We start from the raw sequence: 19,330 nt of genomic DNA on the forward strand, positions 1-19,330 counted from the left end.
AGCAAGCTGTAAATAGAACTGTTCTGCCCAGAGACGGGAACCTACTTTCTCTCGAAAGAGCCTATGAAGCAAGCATCTTGTAATAGGTAGGAGAAGAGAAAGTCAGTTACTCAAGGAAAATCAAGAACGTCTTTAATTTGATTTTTGAGTCTTCAAGGACTCAAAAGGATTATTCACATGGTTCCACTGCAGAACCTACCCCCTTGGTTATAGGTGGCAGAATCAGCAGATATCTTATCTAGGGCATAGGTCACACGGTGAACTAATGGCCATCCTGGGCTCTCTTGGCCAGGGCTCTTTTGAGTAAGTTTTAAAGGACGCCTTACTGTTTTTCCAGGCAGTATGTATCGCTTTCACAGTAGATGGGCAAATGTGGAAGAAAAAAAATCCCATTCTTAGCAGAGCACCAAGCACCACTGTTGTGTTACCAGTTTCTCGGGATTTTCCCTTTAGTAATAAAAATGATACTTGCTTATTTATTAAAAATTACAGGAGTATCTAATGAAAAAGTAAAAGTCCTCACCACCAGCCTATCCCACACGCCACTCCCTAGAAATAACTTCTGTTAGAGCCGGTGGGGGCTCTGTATTGCTGATAGGCACTGGCGGGGGTCTGCAGATGGTGTTCCAGACATTTTCTCTGGTGGCAGGTAGACCTGGCTCTGAGTCCATTTTAATCATCCCCAAATTCCAAGTTGTATGACTTGGAAAAGTTACTAAACCCCTCGAAGCCTCAGCTTCCTCTCGTAAATCCCATTATTGTCAAGTAAATTCCTACTTATAGTGACCCTATAGGACAGAGTAGAACTGCCCCATAGGGTTTTCAAGGCTGCAATCTTTATGCCACATCTTTCTCCCATAGAGCAGCTGGTGGGTTCAAACTGCTGACCTTTTGGTTAGCAGCTGAGCTGCTTAACCACTTCACCAAGGCTACTTTGCTTGTAAATAGGGAAACAATAAAATACGTACCTTACAGACTGGTTGTGAGGATTAAAAGTGATAAGATCACGTGACTAGCACATAGTATCTACTCAGCACATCTTAGTTGCTATTGTCCTTCCAAATTCTCTGATGTATATGTAACACTTACGTATACACATGTAATTCCATTTTACAAAATAGTAGAATATGCAAATTGCTCTGCAATTGTTTTTTTTCCATTGACAGTTATTTCAGTTAAGAATGTGTTTAGCTGCAAGTAATAGAAAACTCAGAGTGATTTAAATATATAGGGTCTTATTTTTCTCATAGGCCATGAAACTCAGTGGGAGGTTGCACTCATTCAACTATCCAAATGTTCCATTTGGGACCACTCTGCACTCCTTAGTCTGCCAGGTTTTGCCTTCATATCTGTCATCTCATGGGCACAAAATGACCACCACAGTTCCAAACATCTAGTCCACACTAAAGCCTCAAAAAGGGGAGAAAGGGTAGCTCCATTCACATAAAAAACAAAACCAGTTGCCATTAAGTCAAATTTCTGACTCATGGCAACCCCGTGTGCAGAGTTAGAACTGTGCTCCATAGGATTTTCTAGGTTGTGACCTTTCATAAGCAGATTGCCAGGCTTTTCCTCTGAGGTGAATTTTGATGTGTTTGAACCACCAACCTTTTGGTTAGTAGCTCGGTGCTTAACCATTTGTGCCACACAGGGACTCCTCTATCCAGTAAAAAAAAAAAAAAAAAAACCGTTGCCCTCGAGTTGATTACAACTCAGTGACCCTATAGGACAGAGCAGAACTACCCCATAGGGTTTCTAAGGAGTGACTGGTGGATCGAACTGCCAAACTCTTGGTTAGCAGCTGAAGCTCTTAACCACTGTGCCACCAGTGCTCCCTTTTATTAAGAAACAAAAAGTTCATCAGAAGCCTGCCTCCAGCAGATTTCCACTAATATAGCATCGGCCAGATTCCCGTCATATGGTGACCCCTTACTGCAAGAGTTGGGCACTGGTATTGGGTCAACCAATTCAAGGTGTCTGCAATAGCAAAATATCTTGGAAATAAATTCATGTCAGAACACAGAGACTTACTGGATTCTTTTACTATATTCTAATATGTGGACATTTAAATTATTTTGGAAAATTTCTCTCTTCAAACAATGCTGCAACAAGCATGTCTTAGTTATCTAGTGCTGCTATAACAGAAATACCACAAGTGGATGGCTTTAGCAAAGAAAAGTTTATTCTCTCACAGTCTAGGAGGTTAGAAGTCCGAATTTAGGGTGCCAGCTCCACGGGAAGGGTTTCTGTCTCTATCAGCTCTGGGGGAAGGTCCTTGTCATCAATCTTCCCTGGCCAAGGAACTTCTCAGTGCAGGGACCCCAGGTCCAAAGGACGTGCTGTTCTGGCTCTTGTTTCTTGGTGGTATGAGGTCCCCCTGTCTCTGCTCGCTTTTCTCGTTTATATCTCAAAAGACACAACCTCATCTGGTAGATTGAGTCCTGCCTCATTAACATAACTTCCGCTAATCCCACCTCATTAACATCATAGAGGTAAGATTTACAACACATCAGAAAATCCCATCAGTTGACAAAATGGTAGGCAATCACACAATCCTGGGAATCATGGCCTAGCCATGTTGACACACATCTTTGGAAGACACAATTCAATCCATAACAAAGCATCCTTATATTGTGTGTGTACCTGTGTGAGTGCTTTAAGAAGATATATCTTTAGAAGAGGAACCACTGTGCCAGAAGGTATCTGCATTTTAAATTTTGGTATCATTAGGATCTAAACAGGAAAACTCTCTTTTTCTTTCCAGAGAGCTTCTGAGAAGTTTGAGAACGATGGAATGGAACTTTCTTTGACCCTGACTTGTCATTTGGTCATTAATAAATAACTAAGTTTTGTTTTTGACATGGAGAGACCAACAATGATTTTTCTTACATAATTGTAGAAAGAGCAGTGGCTGGATGTTAGGAGCTTTGGGCCAGTAAATGACTGCAAGATGTAAAGGGTGGGCTGGTTGATTGGCATCTAGGTTTTCTTTTAGGTCTAACCTTGTCATCTGATTGAGAGGGTTTCTTGCATGATGGTGTAAAGCAACCCCACTCAAGGTGGACTGTCACTTCTACTCTAAATTAACGAAAACTTACATTCAATCAAAACCCATACAGAAATATTACGGCGGTTTTATTTATAATTGTCAGAAACTGGAAATAACCCAAACGCCCTTCAGCTAGTGAATGGATAAATAAACGGTGGTACGTCCGTACAATGGAATACTCTTCAGCAATAAAAAGGAATGAACTACAGTTACATGCAGCTACTCAGATGAATCTCAAAGGCATTACGCTGAGTGAAAGCAATCAGTCTCAAAAGACTGAATGTTGTGTGATTCCATTTAAAGGATATTCTCAAAAAGACAAAACTACAGCGATGGAGAACAGCTCAATGCTTGCCAGGGGCTGGAAGTGGGGAAGTTTTCTGCATGATGGAATTATTCTGTATCCTGATTGTGGTGATGGTTACTCAAATATATTCATGTGTTAATATTAACAGAACTGTGAATTAAAAGAAAAAAATTTTTTTACTTATAAAAAGCATTCAAAGTGGATCATGGACAAGCCACAAACTGGCATTACTCCATGACGAGGTAAGTACAGAAATTAAGGATATTTCTAAAAAAAGAAAGAAGGAAATTAAGGGTATTTAGAAATTTCTGTACCAGTTTTCCTAGGTGGCACAAATGGTCTGTGCTTGACTACTAACTTAAAGGCTGGCAATTTGAACCCACCCAGCAGTGCCACAGAAGAAAGGCCTGGTGATCTGCTTTCATAAAATTTACAGCCAAGAAAACCCTATGGGGCAGCTCTACTCTTTCACACATGGGGTGGCCAGCAGTCAGAATTGACTTGATGGCAACAGGTTTGTTTTATAGCAATTTTCACTTGTTAGATGTGTTCTGATTATTTTTATTGAAATTTAAGAATAACATATCATTTTAATGGAAACAAAATTACAATCTAACACTAAAAAATTGGGGCTTGTATTTTGTAGGTAACTTGTTTGCGTGTGTGTTTAATTTCATTTTCCAGTGATTCTTCTTATTCTATTTCACAAAAGTATCTGTTCACAGTAGATGGAAATGAGAACAGAAGCAGAAACCAGTGCTTTGGCCCAGGCAGCGGGACAAACTGAGGATGTTAAGAATGAGCGGAAGACTGGACAGTCTGGGGAACAGAAGGAGGACGTGTTGGCTGGTGTCATTTATAAGCAGTCAACTTCCCGTAAAGGGGCTGGAGAGAGGTTTGCTATCCCTGCCACCTTTGAGCACAGGCTGACAACAAGCGCGACAATTGTAGCCGATCTGCAGCTACATTTAGATGCTGGAAGTTCAAGTTACCCACATGGTCTGAAATTGCAGCTGGTGACCTTTCAGCAAATGCCAAAGTTCTTGTAAGGCACACAGCAGGGTGGAGACTTACAGAGCAGGGGTGGCTAAAGCCCAGGGGATGGGAGGGGGACAGCATCCCTCTAATGTCTATTTCAGTGCCACTGAGTCATGGGTGACCACAGAGCTGTGTATGGCCTTGCTCTGCATAGTGAGAATGTGCAAAGGCCCCAGTCTCAGTAGACAAGGACAAACAGATCCTCTGAAGAGTTAAGGTGGTTTGCTCATGGGTCAGGGCCCTCCAGCAAAGACTACAATCTAGAATGTGATTCTAGAATATAAACTAAGGGACCATTCTTTGTTAGCAAAACTCTGCTCAGATCCTTTACATAATCCTCTTATGTGATCCCAACGTGTTTTTTCATGTAATCTCAACATCTCTGTGTGCAGCAAGGCAGACATTTCTGGGGTGTCGACTCAGCCCATGACCCCCATTTGGAACAACAGTTCAGCCTGCCCATAGGAGGAAGATCCAAGGCCACCACCTATGTCTCATGGGAGTCTGGTTCCTGGCTGCAGCTGATTGGACCAGGGGTAGACACTTGATACAAGATGATACAAACAGATATTCCCTCCGGGGAACTTGGTTTGAGAGACAGAGAGACTCTAGTGAATTGATGATAATGATGGACTGACTAGGGATGTAGTCTCAGGGCTAGGTAAACTGTCTTCTGCCATAGGTGCTGGGTTTCAAGAGATTCCCCTGCATCTTTCCGACAAATTCCCTTTCTGATTTAGCCAGAATGAGTGAATTTCTGTTACTTACAGTGAAAATGGCCTTGGCTGCAACAAGTAGATATTACAATTAAAATTTTGCAAATGAAGAAACTGAGGCCCAGAGAGGTTAAATAACTTCTCCAAGCTTATCCTTAGTCAGGATAGCCTAGGTTATGTTATAGCAATGAAACCCCCCCCCAAAAAAAAAAACAACAACAGCAAACTCACTGCTGTCAACTCGATTCCGATTCAGAGTGACCTTATAGGACAGAGTGGAACTGCCCCACAGGGTTTCCAAGGCTTCAATCTTTACAGAAGCAGACTACCACATCTTTCTCCTGTGGAGAGGCTGGTGGGTTCGAACCACCGACCTTTCGGTGGCTAAGTGCTTAACCACTGCACCACCAGGGCTTCTGTAGTAATGAGTAAGCCCCCAAAGCTACTGGGATTTGTAGTAATGCATAAGCCGCAAATCCCAGTAGAAATAAACCTTTGTTGTGCAAAGCTACTGGGATTTGTAGCAATGAGTCAGCTCCAAATCCCAGTAGCTTTGTACAACAAAGGTTTATTTCTCCTTCATATCACAGTCTGATGCAGACAGGGCAGGGGCTAGGACATGCAGGCTCCTGCCATGTTGTGACACTGCCATTTAAAGCACGAGGCTTCGGGGCCTCTCCAGTTGGTGACAGACATGGAAGCATGTGCGACCGTAGTGCTCCTTTTTGAGACTTGGAAGCTGTGTGCTGGGAACTCTCCCAGACCACACTGTATGTGCTCTTCATTTGTGTCCTTCTTGAGGTGATAAAACTGTAATCATACACCCCTTTAGAATCATAAACTTTTAAAATTTTTATGAGACATTTGAGCTCATGAAGTTCTGCCACTTCCTTTTACAGATGAGTAAACCAAGACCCAGGAGATCCCCACAGGTTGCCCAATATGACAGGAAGGCTCAATGGGCTGCAGTTAGCAGCATCTCCTCTGGAACCATCTTGTTAAGGGGATTAAAAAAAAAAAGAAGTCTCGTCGCTGTGGAGTCGATTTCGACTCATAGTGAACCTATAGGACAGAGTAGAAGTGCCCCTTAGGGTTTCCAAGGAGCAGCTGGAGGATTTATAATGCCAACCTTCTGGTTAGCATTAACCACTGCACCACCAGGGCTCCATATTTGATTATAACCAAAACCAAACCCACTGCCGTCAAGTCAATTCCAACTTAGCGACCCCATAGGGTTTCCAAGGCTGCAAATCTCTACAGAAGCAGACTGCCATATCTTTCTCCTGTAGAGCTGCGGGTGCTTTTGAACCGCCGACTTTCAGTTAGCAGCCGATTGCTTTAACCACTGCGCCACCAGGGCTCTGTCTGATTATAGCAGTGGAAGTTTATTTCTTTTCAGAATCTTATCTGGTCTCTCTCTCACATATATCTTGTAAATTTAGACATAGAATTTAAAAGTGGTAAATATTTTATCTTTCAACTGTCTGCCTTAAAAGAAAAGGTGATTAAAACCCCACTAACATCTTTTAAAAAATACCAAACAAACAAAAACACACACACGAGGTCTCAGAGGTTGACATGGGAGGGCAGAGAGAGGATGGGAGATTGTGCATCGGTGGTCTATCCCCATTCCACTGGCCAAAACCCAGTCACATGGCCTTCGCCTGCCTCAATGCCAGTTGTTTTAAGGTGCTGCCGAGTCGGTTCTGACTCATAGCGACCCCGTGTACAACAGAACGAAACACTGCCCAGTCCTGCGCCATCCTCACAATCCTTGTTATGCTTGAGCCCATCGTTGCAGCCACTGTGTCAGTCCATCTCATTGAGGGTCTTCCTCTTTTTCGCTGACCCTCCCCTTTACCAAGCATGATGTCCTTCTCCAGGGACTGGTCCCTCCTGATTATATGTCCAAAGTGCGTGAGATGAAGTCTCACCATCCTTGCTTCTAAGGTGCATTCTGGCTGTACTTCTTCCAAGACAGATTTGTTTGTTCTTCTGGCAGTCCCTGGTGTATTCAGTATTCTTTGCCAACACCATAATTCAAAGGCGTCAGTTCTTTTTTGGTCTTCCTTATTGTTTGTCCAGCTGTCACATGTATATGAGACGACTGAAAACACCATAGCTTGGGTCCTTAAAGTGACATCTTTGCTTTTTAACACTTTAAAGAGGTCTTTTGCAGCAGGTGGTGCAGTGGTTAAAATGCTGGACTGTTTACAGAAAGGTCAGTGTTTTGAAACCACCAGCATCTCCGTGGGAGAAAGATGTGGCAGTCCACTTCAGTGTAGGTTTACAGCCTTGGAAACCCTGTGGGGTGGCTATGAGTTGGAATTAATTCAATGGCAGTGGGGTTTAATGCAATGGATGCTGGGAAATGTAGTCTTCCTGTGAGTCCAGGAAGAGAGAACAGTTTGAGAGCATTTAGCTGGTCTCCACTAAGTTCACATAGGTGGTAAGTGGCAGAGGTCGTAGGACTCAACCTGCCCCCACTGTAAGGCATTGCAAAGTCAGTTGCTGTTGCCCCAATGCCTTCTCTGCAGCTTGCCGGGATTCGCAGCTTTCCCAGCCAGGATTCACCACCACCTTCACCCTGATCCACCCAGGCTGTAGAAGTCATGGGGAGCACCTGCACAGTAGCAGAACCTCAGTACTTCAGGGAAACCAAAGGTAGTATCTCACAGAAAGGGCAGAGTCACTTTGAGTTTAACCCCTCAAATTCCCAGAATCGTGTAGTCAACAGCCTGCGCATGCCCGGCTCCTTTTTGATGGGAATGGTCAGAGGGAAGGAAGAGAGATTCCCCAGGCTCTGTTGAGGTATATGATTTAGAAAAAACAAAAACAAAAAAACCCAGTTGCCATCTAGTTGACTCGAGCTCATGGCAACCCCATGTATGTCAGAGTAGAACTGTGCTTCATAGGATTTTCAGTGGCTGAGTTTTTGGAAGTTAGATTGCCAGGCCTTTCTTCTGAGGTGCCTCTGGGTGGATTCAAACCTTCAAACTTAAGGTTAGCAGGTGAGCTCATTAACCTCTATTCTTCCCACCTCTGACCCAAGTTCTCTGTAGAGTACCCTGCTTTTTCCCTTTAATTTACTGGCTCTCTACTTCTGCCTATGACTATAGCCTATAATTCTTCCCCATGAATGCTTGAATGCAATGGTTCCCACATTTTGGTGTGCATCAAAATCAGTTGAAGGAGCGGTTACAACACAGATCGCTAGGCTCCAACCCCAGAGTTTCTGAGTCTGTAAGTCTGGAGTAGGGCCTGAGGATTTGCTTTTTTTTTTTTTTGCACCACCCAAGGACTCTGTATGATTAGAAAATATACACAAAACCACTGTTTCAGGAAAGGAATTTTATTTGTTTCCCATGGAGCAAATTACCACAAATTGAGGGGCTTAAAACAACAGAAATTTATTCCCTCTCAGTTCTGGAGGCCAGAAGTCTGAAATCAAGGTGTCAACCAGGCTGCGCTCCCTCTGGAGGCTCTAGGGGAGAATCCTTCCTTGCCTCTTCCAGGCTCTGCTGGCTCTTGGCGTTCCTTGGCTTGTGGCCTCATCACCCCAACCCCTGCTTCCGTCTTCACATAGCCTTCTCTTCTGTGTGTGTGTCTCCCTCTGTGTCTCTTCGGACATTGGTCATTGAATTTGGGGGCCCTGGTGGCACAGTGGTTAATTGTTTGGCTGCTAACCAAATGATCGGCAGTTCAAATCTACCAGTTGCTCCTTGGAAACCCTATGGGGCAGTTCTACACTGTACTATATGGTCTCTTTGAGTCAGAATTGACTCGACAGCAAGGGGTTTGGTGTTTTGGGTAATCCAGGATGATCTCAAGATCCTTCATATAGTTACATCTACAAAGACCCTTTTTCCAAATCAGGTCACATTTACAGTTTCAGGGTTTTGAACATGGGCATATCTTTTTGAGTACCACCATTCACCCTCCTGCAGACATCTTTAAATTATTCCCAGATCTGGAGCTTGTGGCGAGGCCAGAGTGACTCTGGGGACTTTGGGAACCAATGGTGTGCAAGGGGAGCGTCTACCCCACCCTGGCCATTTGGTGTTCCATCAAATGTCCAATGGCATAAGCCAGGTCTAAACCTGCCCTCTAGGGGCACAACCAATGCAGACAGGTCTCTTGGTCAAACTGGAAGAATGATTTCTTAGTCTTTGGCAAAGGACACCAAGCAGTTAACTATGTCATTGTGGAGAAACTCCTCTGCTGATTTGTTTTAGAGCATTTGGAATTTAGGCTTAAGGCCAAGTTTGTTTGTTGGTTTTTTAATTGTGGTAAATATATATGTAACAAAACATTTGCCATTTAAACATTTTTACACGTACAATTCAGTGACATTAATTGTTTTCATCATGTTGTTTAACCATCACATTATCCATTTCCAGTTTTTTCCATCACCCTTAACAGAACCTCAGTGTCCCTGAACAATGAGTCCCTCTTGCTCTCTCAGCCCAGCCCCTGGGAAACTTATAAACTTTATACATCTGTCTGTTCTAGACGTTTCATATAAGTGGGATCATACAATATTTGTCCTTTTGTGACTAACTTACTTCACTTAACATGTTTCGAAGCTTCCTCCATGTGGTAGCATGTTATCAGAACTTCATTTCTCTTCATCGTTGAGTAGTTATTCCATTATATGTATGTACCACATTTTGTTTATCCATTCATCTGTTGATGGACATTTAGAATGTTGTCCAACCATGGTTTTAATTGGAGGGTGGGGGTATGGCTCTGGAACCTCTAAGGGCAAAAATCAGACCTGAGCAGGAAAACAAGAGGCACTGGGGGCTCTTTACAAATCCTGCTAAGGCGGTTACTGAGGAACTCAATAGAAAATCCCTAGCAGCCAAATAAGTCCCTGGGTGGTGCAAATACTTTGCACTCGGCTACTAACCCATAAAAGGAGTCCTGGTGGCACAGTGGTTAAAGCGCTCTGTTGCTAACTGAAAGGTCGGCATTCGAACCCACCAACTGCTTTGCAGGAGAAAGATGCGGCCGTCTGCTTCCGTAAAGATTACAACCTTGGAAACCATATGGGGCAGTTCCACTCTGTCCTATAGGATCACTAGGAGTCGGAATCCACTCTACAACAACAGGTACTAACCAACAGGTTGTTGGTCTGAACCCACCCAGTGGCACCACAGAAGAAAGGCCTGGTGATCTACTTCCATGAAGATTGCAGCCAAGAAAACCCTATGGAGCTCTGTTCTACTCTGTAACACATGGGATTGCCATGAATCAAAATCGACTGAAGGCAACACATTTGTTTGTTTTTTTAAGAAGTTGAATACTTGAGTGGTTAGAGGGGTGTTTTTCTTTGCAAACGAAACATTACCTGTTTTAATTAGGAGAAAGAAGAATCTTCCATTTTAGAGACAGAATGACCTTGTGGAGCCTGAGACCAGCAGACTCAAGCTCCAGCCGTGTCGCTATACACGTCTTAGCGAATGTGATCCCTTCACCCCCATCTGTCAAGCGGTGGCATCCAAGGAGCTCCAAGGTCAAATCCAATTTTGAGATTCTAAGAGTCATCAAAGGAGAATCAGTTTGTGCCGCTGTTTCTCTATGTCTGTCTGCATCTGTCTTTCTCAAAGAAAGATTGGCTACTTCAGCAGTAGACTGCTAACAAATATCAGTGGAAAACGGTTAAAACTGATAATTCAACGAAAGACACCACGTGGAACATACAAAAGCAGGGAAAGGGTCCTTCTGTTATTTTGCTTGGTTTTATCATGGCGCTCAGGGGGAGAGGGAAGGGGAAGTGTATCCTTTTCCATACATACAGTTTTCTTAATAACAGAAAATGGCTCCTAGCCCTCGTATCTCCTCTGAGCTTTCAGAGCCAAAGGCCAATAAATAGAGTTACAAGAAGGTTAAAAATCAAAAGGTGCTTTGTGAGGTGGCTTTGGGTCCAGTCAGTAGACAAAAGCAGATCTAATGCTTAAGAACAAACTCAGATTCCTTGCAGAAAAATGTGGAATTAATGGGGAACGTTTAGAGTGAGGAGTCCTTGGGTAATGCAAACGATTAACAAACTGGGCTACTAACTGAAAGGTTGGAGGGTTTTTTTTTAAAGAAAAAAAAGCAGCTTTATTGAGATATGTTTCACATACCATATAAAATTGATCATTTTAAGTACACAATTCAGTGATTTTTAACATATTTGCAAGGTTGTGCAACCACCACCCCTATCTAATTCCAGAACATTTTTTTCCCATACAAATATTTATGTATACACTGTTATGTGACTCTAATTGCTCTCCCCATACTGTGACAGCACACTCCTCCTTTCCACCCGATTCCCCATGTCCATTCAACCAGCTCCTAACCCTCTCTGCCTTCCCATCTCACCTCCGGACAGAAGCTGCCCGTTTAGTCTCTTGTATCTACTTGAGCTAAGAGGCACACTCCTCACGAGTATCACTTTATGTCCCATCCTCCAGTCCAATCCCCATCTGAAGAGTGGGCCTCGGAAATTGTTTTAGTTCTGGGCTGATAGAGAATCCAGGGGCCATGCTCTCCAGGGTTCCTCCAGTCTCAGCCAGACCATTAAATCTGGTCTTCTTACTAGAATTTGAGTTCTGCACCCCACCTTTCTCCTGCTCCATCAGGGTCTCTCTGTTGTATTCCCTGTCCGGGCAGTCATTGGTGGTAGCCGGGCACCATCTAATTCTTCTGGTCTCAGGCTGATGAAGTCTCTGGTTTATGTGGTCCTTTCTGTCTCCTGGGCTAATACTTTCCTTGTGTCTTTGGTGATCTTCATTCTCCTTTACTCCAGGTGGTTGGGACCAATTGATGCATCTTAGATGGCTGCTTGCAAGCTTTTAAGACCCTAGACGCCACTCACCAAAGTAGGATGCAGAACATTTTCTTAATGAGATTTATTATCCAATTGACATTGATGTCCCCTGAAAGCATGGTCCCCAGACCCCTAGCCCTGCTACTCTGTCCCTCAAAATGTTTGATTGTATTCAGGAAGGTTGGAAGTTTGAGTCCACCCAGAGGCTCCTCAAAAGAAAGTCCTGGTGATCCACTTCTGAAAGGTCACAGCCATTGAAAATCCTATTCTACTCTGAAACACATGGGGTTGCCATGAATCAGAGTCGTCTTGATGGTAACTGGTTTGGTTTGCTTTTTTGATATGGAAATAATCAAGATTTAAACAGACATCTGTTTTAAGTTCACAAGTGAACAAATACATCTTTTTAAAATCTGGAGCTCAAGAAAGACCACAGGTATTTCTTAACACCTGACGTGGCTTGCCACAATCTTGGAATCCTAGCCCAGAAAGAAACATGGTTAGCTAAGGGAGAAATTGTTTATATCGAGAGCTTAGTGAGAAACATGCTTGCTTGCAACAAATTTCATCTCCTTAAATCTTGTTATTATGATGAACCCTTTTCTTTATAGTAATATAGGCCCGAGGAATTATTAGGCTTGTTAGTTCAGTAAAGCGTTATGTTTTTATAGATAAGTCACCATTGGGTAATAATGTAAACTTTTCTTTGGGACTCAGGTAGTGACATGCATGTATGAGAAGCCAGATGAGGTTGCTATGAGTTGGAATCCACTTGCCAGCACCCAACAACAACATGGGAAGCCAAGAGGTCATGCCCAGGTGTACCCCAGATTCATACCCATTCACGTATTAACTCTGCCCTTTCTAAAAGGCCACTTGTTCAGTTTAGTTCTGCAGACCCAGACCTGCAATGGATCAGCACGTAAGAAGAGAGATGTAACTAGAGTTGAGTGGCCAGGCGGACTCAGTTCATAGCCCAGCTTCACTGCTTACTGGGCAAATTACTTCCTGGACAGAATACTTCATCTCTCTGTCCTCCGTTTCCTCACCTATAAAATGGGTTGATACTAGCACCTAATTCATAAGGTTGTTGTGAAGATGACGTGAGTTATGTAATGTTACATGCATTAGCTATTATTATTATCACTTGAAACAAGGCAATTGAAAACCCCTTTTTTAAAAAGGAAGAATATGTTTATTTCCCTCCCACCTCCTCAAAATATATCTTGACTGTCAGCGGCATTATCGTGATAGCATTTTGATTTGGCAGCACCAGGCATTACACAGCATTTTGTCATCATGGTAAAAAATACTCATGCTTCTCATTTCTGCCGTCTGGGAATGTATGATGCCCGGTCAGGATGGGGTAGTGCGGCGTGAGCTTTGGTCCAGATAAAAGGGAATTCTGTTCAGTGTGGGCAAAGCCAGCGCTTCATCTGGCAGCGTGTTTCCCATATATCTCCAGGAACTCCGTCACGTCATCAGGGGAACCCAAAATGACTGGCGCCCTCTGGTGGATGTCAGTGGGAACGATGTCCAATATGGCTTCCTTCCCGGTGGTGGCCAATCCTCCTGCCTTCTCCATGATGTAGGCCATTGGGTTACACTCATACAGCAGTCTCAGCTGCAAAACAAGACCAGAGAGCAGCGTCCACATCCCAGCAGGTATTACACAGAGAGGGGACTTGTTTGTAGCAAAATAGTGCACAGCTCGCAAAAGTGCCCCTCAAGATTACACTAGAGACCAAAGGGTTAATCTAATACTCAACCAGCCAGAGCCAGCAGGAGATCACCTGATGCACATGTGAGACCCACCACCGGGACTTAGAGACCACAAGACATTTTGGCAGAACCGATGGTTCCCTTCTCTTTATAGCCCAGAAACTGGACTTAATGAGTGATTCTCGTGTTTTGCATGGAGCGTTGCCTATTCTAAAAGCATAAAGAATCCATGGTGGCATCTGGCTGCAAACATCTGGAAAGCAGAGTGGCTCCTCCGAACAGTATGATATTGTTTGCAACTCTGTACACGTTCCTTTTACAAATTTCCTAAAGCTTGAGGGTTGGGATTTAGCATATTACACATCTTGGCATTTACTTTTAAATATTAACTTCTTGATCGTATGCATTTCCATGCAGTCTGCCTACCGAGTGGAGGGCTTTCTACATGTGCTTCCTGACTCCGGTTCCATACAGGTGTGATGGCCAGATTTGCAGAATCGAAAAAGAAGGCACTTTGATATTGGTGTCAAGGAACAGTTTTTTGAGGCCTCAGAGAAAAGTACTGTAAAGCAGATAATCACATAGGTTGAGATGCCTGAGGTGGCTAAATGCAAGTGATATTTCTAACTAAAAGGGATTTGGAGTCCCTGGATGGTGTCAATGTGGAGCCTCGGTGGCGCAGTGGTTAAAATGCTTGGCCGCTAACTGAAACGTTGGTCGTTCAAACCCACCAGCTGCTCTGCGAGAGACAGACATGGCAGTCTGCTTCCGTAAAGATTTACGGCCTTGGAAACCCTATGAAGGCAGTTCTACTCTGTCCTGTAGGGTTGCTATGAGTCAGAATCCACTCGACGGAAGTGAGTTTTAGTGGGTGGGTAGCACCAAAGGTTAATGTGCTCGGCTGCTAACCAAAAGACTGGAACTCTGAGTCCACCCAGAGATGCTTCAGAAGAAAGTCCTGGTGATCTACTTCCAAAAAATCAGCCATTGAAAACTCTATGGAGCAGTTCTACTCTGGCACATGTGGGGTTGCCATGAATCGGAGCTGACTTGAGAGCAACTCGGGCTGGTAAGGGGATTTACTGTTCTTTTTCTGTCTCTCACATTTTAAAAAAAAGACAATCTGTCTACTGGGAAAAATAAAGAGGGCCGTACTTTGGAAGCAAGCACTCTGTCACCTGTGTAGAAGAGAAGTGGGGTAACTCTTAGCCATGATAAGAAAGCACAGCCCATGTTATTGCTCGCTGGGAGCGCCATGAGCATTAGGCCAGCGTAGCCAGAGATGACAGCTTTACCTAAAAGCTCACAGATTCTTTCCTTCCTAGAAAGGTGTCATTTTCCAAACAGCAAATGTCAGCTCATTAGTTATTTCTACTTTACGCCTTTTGAAAGCAATCAAAGGAAACCTTTATTTGGAATACATATTTGATTTGCTGTCTTGGTAGTAAGACTGGACTGTCTCATTTTATTGTATGAGTGGAATTCATTTTACCCAAACCAAACCATGGAGCCACTGGAAGCACTGAGTCCTCTTCCTGGCATCATTAATTATCTTTTGCCATAGCAACGGAAGGGCTCTCGAGAGGCCATTTTTAGTTGACATCTCCTGCCTTTAGCAAGGACAGCCTTTAATCTAGAAAAGAATATGCCACAGGCATCCTTAGCAACCTACCGTGGAGCTCAATAGCTACTCTAACTTCCTTTTCTCCTAAATCAAATCCTCCAGGCTGAAAATTAAATCCATTGCTTTTCAACCAGTTTTCGGGGAAACATGCTTACCTTTCCTTTGGGGCTCTTCTTGTTGGCAGGGTACAGAAAGATTCCTCCATACACTAGCGTGCGGTGAACATCAGCCACCATGGAGCCCACGTACCGGGCGCCGTAGGGGGACGAATTGTCCTGCAAGGTTAAGGCCAACAACAATCAGGGTTGCCGAAAAGAAAGAAAACGAGTTCTGTTTGGGTCCCCTATGCTTATTTGATTCAACAATCATTGACTGAGCACCTACAGGGTGTGTATTTGGGACTGTGCTAAGAAATGTGATAAAAATCTTGTTCCAAAGAAGCAGAAGATGGAATATTGGAGACAACCCCTTACGCATCTGACAGTAATATCCAAGTGCCCCCAAGAAGTCCTGAGGAGGGTGTGGCTGATACTATCTATGGGGGTGGAGCAGGCACCACAAAAACTGCCATTTAGCAGAAGCTTGAAGGTTGGGAAGGATTTTACCATGGGAGGAAACTGGTTGTGGACTGTTGTTGTTGTTAGCTGCCACTGAGTCAACCCTCAACTCACGGAGACTCCGTGCACAACAGGATCGAACCATTGCGATCCTTAGAGTTTTAACTGGCTGATTTTTTGGAAGTAGATTGCCAGGCCATTCTCCCTAGCCTTCGGCTCCACTGAAACCTATTCAGCATCATAGCAACATGCAAGCGTCCACTGACAGATGGGTGGAGGCTGTGCATGAGGTGCATTGGCCAGGAATCAAACCCAGGTCTCTTGCATGGAAGGCAAGAGTTCTACCATTGAACCACCACTGTCCCTTTCTGGGTGGTGTAAACAGTTAACATGCTCAGCTGCTAACCAAAGACTTGGAGGTTTGAATCCACCCAGGGGTGCCTCAGAAGAAAAGCCTGGTGATCTACTTCTGAAAAATTAGTCACTGAAAACCCTGTGGAGCACAGTTCTATTCTGACACACATGGAGTCACCATGAGTTGAAGTTCACTCAACAACAACCGGTTTGGGTAGGGCTAGGGGTGTGTGTTTCATGGGAGAGGGACGAGCACAAGCAAAGGCTTGGCCACGTAGAAAGGCATATACTCTGCACATTGGGCATGGTGGAGTGACTGCGGGTACTAGGGTGGATTGAATGGGGTGGCGGTCTAGGGTAAAGTGGAAGGGGAGATAACAAAGCTGGAAGGAGAGCCAGGGGCCAGTTCCAAAGGTTCTGAATGCTATGCTAGTCACATCTGGGCTTCATTTCAGAAAACAAGCAGCCTTCAATAGCACTATGGAGCACAGGTCTATTCTGACACACACTGGGTCGCCATGAGTCAATGGCCCCTGGTCTAGAGATATCAGGATGGACACTCTCAGCCTTGAGATGATGGCTGGATTTCCAACACATCATAGGACGATTGCCCTGAGGGGCAGATGCCACATGACAGGTGCCTACTGCTCTGGGTGTGAGAAACACATTTTGTACCATCTGGGATCATGGACCCCATAAATGAAAATTTTTTTTTGCCACTAACTCATCTATCTGGTTGACTTTATCATCTTGATTTTCTTTTGTTGAGAGAAAGTGCCAATGCCCCAAAAACAACACTCCAATTGTGACCTCCATGTAGGGATTCCAGTTCCCAGTTCCTAAAGATCATGGGGTCAGTACACATGGGAAATCCATCCACATCCATCCTGTGGCATTCTTCTACAGGGCAAATCATGAATCATGTGCCAGCAGATGTCTACATAACTCAGCCCAAATGTGGTCTAGAGACTCCTTTTCTTGCCACAGGACCAGCCTCCCACCCCCTACCCCACCCCCACTTACTGGGGGGAACTTCTTTCTTTGGATATACTCCGTGACAGCAGGATCAAAGTCCTTGGCATAGCCTTCATTGAGACTGTAGATGTTCCCTTTCTTTTTGATCTGCACATCCCTGTCCACCAAAATGAACTCTCCGATGGCCTTGAAGACAAGGAAGGAAAGGTAGACGAGGAGGCTTCTCAGCAGGCAGGTGTAGTGGAGTCTGTTTGAGGTGTGTGGGGGGTGAGTGGGGGTGGGGCATGGCCTGTGCCTCAGTGCCTGGCCTTTGTCCTCACCCTGGGACACAGGTGACTCCTGCCAACCTATCCAAGAGTTGTGAATGGGGTGAGGGAAGAGGGAGTGGTGGGAAGGAGAAAAAAGGAAACCAGGCAGGGAAGAAGAGAAAGGTGGGCAAGCAGGTTCTGTAAGATGGCATCAGATAAAAGAGGCTTTGACCTTGTTCTCAAATGATTTCAGTAAAACAAGAAAGAAACCATACAAAACTAGAGTGAAAATATGTCGGACAAACAAGCAAGCACACAGCCTGAGGGAGGATAAGGAAGGTGAGCAAGATGTGCATGCATTTATAAGAAAAGAAGCTGGTGCAGAGGGGACTGGGTGTGGAGAGACAGCATCGGGGGCTCCCAGCCTCTGAGTGACACCACGGTGCTCAGGGCTTCTCTTGGCTTTACGCTTACTTCTATCTGGATGAAAATTTGCCGTTTGTATATGGCTACAGAGAAAAGTAGAACACCGAGCTTTGTTTCTTGGCACACACACCTTCAGGAGCTGTCTCTCACTGATGTGCAGCCTTTCTCTAAAAAGGCTGGTGTTCTGCAGCCTCCAACCCCCAGCCCCACCCCCACCACATGCCACCTGGCTAAGCCTTTGGGGTTTGGGAACTTTGGAGGAAATTTGAATTGTGGGGGTAAGTGTCACATAACTCCTACTGCTCTGGCCCAGGACTGTTAGGGGCTCCAGGTACTGCTGATAAGAGGGTGACTGAGGCTCTGCCTGTCTGGGGAGAGGAGTTGCTCCACTGATTCTTCTCCTTTCTTTACTGCTGTTTTGTAATTTCCAAAAATTTGGCCACAAATATGTAGAATATTCCCTGATAATCAGTAAAACAAAACAAATAAATAAATGTCTTTACAAAAAGTTTAGGAAACGGAGCCATCTCACGTGCATCTCCATGCATCTTGCTGTAAATGCCTGCGCATCTGCATGCCGAGACCAGGAAGCCACACCCCATGGACGCCTGCCCTGCAAATACAGCTACTGCGGTTGTTTTAGCAGAAACCCCCAGCCTATCCTTGCAGCAAGACACAATGAAGAGAAAGCACTTAGCATCTCCCCGTACAGAGGCCACAGGCATCAGCCAGGAGGATGGTTTGAACCAGAGTGAGAGCAGCCAGCAGGGGATGGTTACAGCAGGCATGCACTGATCTTTAGAACGCTAGTGGCCCCAAGGTCTGAGGAGGACAAAAGACTATCAAACACACAGACACTTACTCCCAGAGACACGCGTCTGCAATCTGGAAACAAGTAGAGACTGATTTTTTTCTGCACAGCCATCAACTCAACGGCAACTGAGAAGTCACCAGAAGCATGTCTGGTGCTGCAGTCAGCGTCTGACAACTCAGTAAATCCGCAAACATCAGTGATTTCAGGAACGGCACCCTGGACTCACACTCAACTTTGCCCTCGATCTGCCACAAATTTTTTTTGTGAGGTCACCTCACTTGGGGGCTTTGACTGGTGCAATTTCCCTACCCTTGTTTATTTATTAAGCGCCCACACTTCCAAGGAGGTGAAAGTCCAATTAGGTAAGCATGCACGGGGACAACGGTAGCCTGTGCTCTGGTTTATGCTACCTGGGCAACCTGTTCCTCACAGGGGATTCAAGTTCACCATCTACCTTGTGTTCAGTTTGCCCGCAAAAAACACTGTATAAATAAAGGGTTTCATTAACGTCAGACAACGACATTTCTAAAACTAAAAGGAGTGTATACATCCAAATCTTTTCCCCTTGGAGCACTGGACCAAACATATAAACAACATGCTGAGGTGTTGAAGATTATTCCTTTGGGTCTGTTTCAATGGTGGGTTTTAGAAGCCACAAAGTTGCACCAAATAAAGAGATTTTT

The 19,330-nt window shown here is 44.5% G+C and overlaps 1 protein-coding gene across 2 annotated transcripts in view; it reads right to left on the minus strand.

Moving 5' to 3' along the window:
* Nucleotides 1-12,988: 12,988 nt before the first annotated feature.
* Nucleotides 12,989-19,330, minus strand: part of FBP1 (fructose-bisphosphatase 1) — a 33,226-nt gene continuing 26,884 nt past the window's right edge. Inside the window, exons 5-7 of one of the 2 annotated variants that reach the window (XM_004381323.2) lie at nucleotides 17,208-17,345; nucleotides 15,429-15,548; nucleotides 12,989-13,551 (exon numbers count right to left, since the gene is read on the minus strand). In XM_004381323.2, coding sequence (XP_004381380.1) covers nucleotides 13,360-13,551; nucleotides 15,429-15,548; nucleotides 17,208-17,345 — 450 coding nt within the window. In that variant the 3' untranslated portion in view covers nucleotides 12,989-13,359. The remainder of the gene's footprint in view (nucleotides 13,552-15,428; nucleotides 15,549-17,207; nucleotides 17,346-19,330) is intronic. The other variant, XM_023735816.1, reaches the window with a different exon arrangement.

Source organism: Trichechus manatus, unplaced genomic scaffold (assembly GCF_000243295.1).
Source record: "Trichechus manatus latirostris isolate Lorelei unplaced genomic scaffold, TriManLat1.0 scaffold00082, whole genome shotgun sequence".
Classification (NCBI taxonomy): domain Eukaryota; kingdom Metazoa; phylum Chordata; class Mammalia; order Sirenia; family Trichechidae; genus Trichechus; species Trichechus manatus.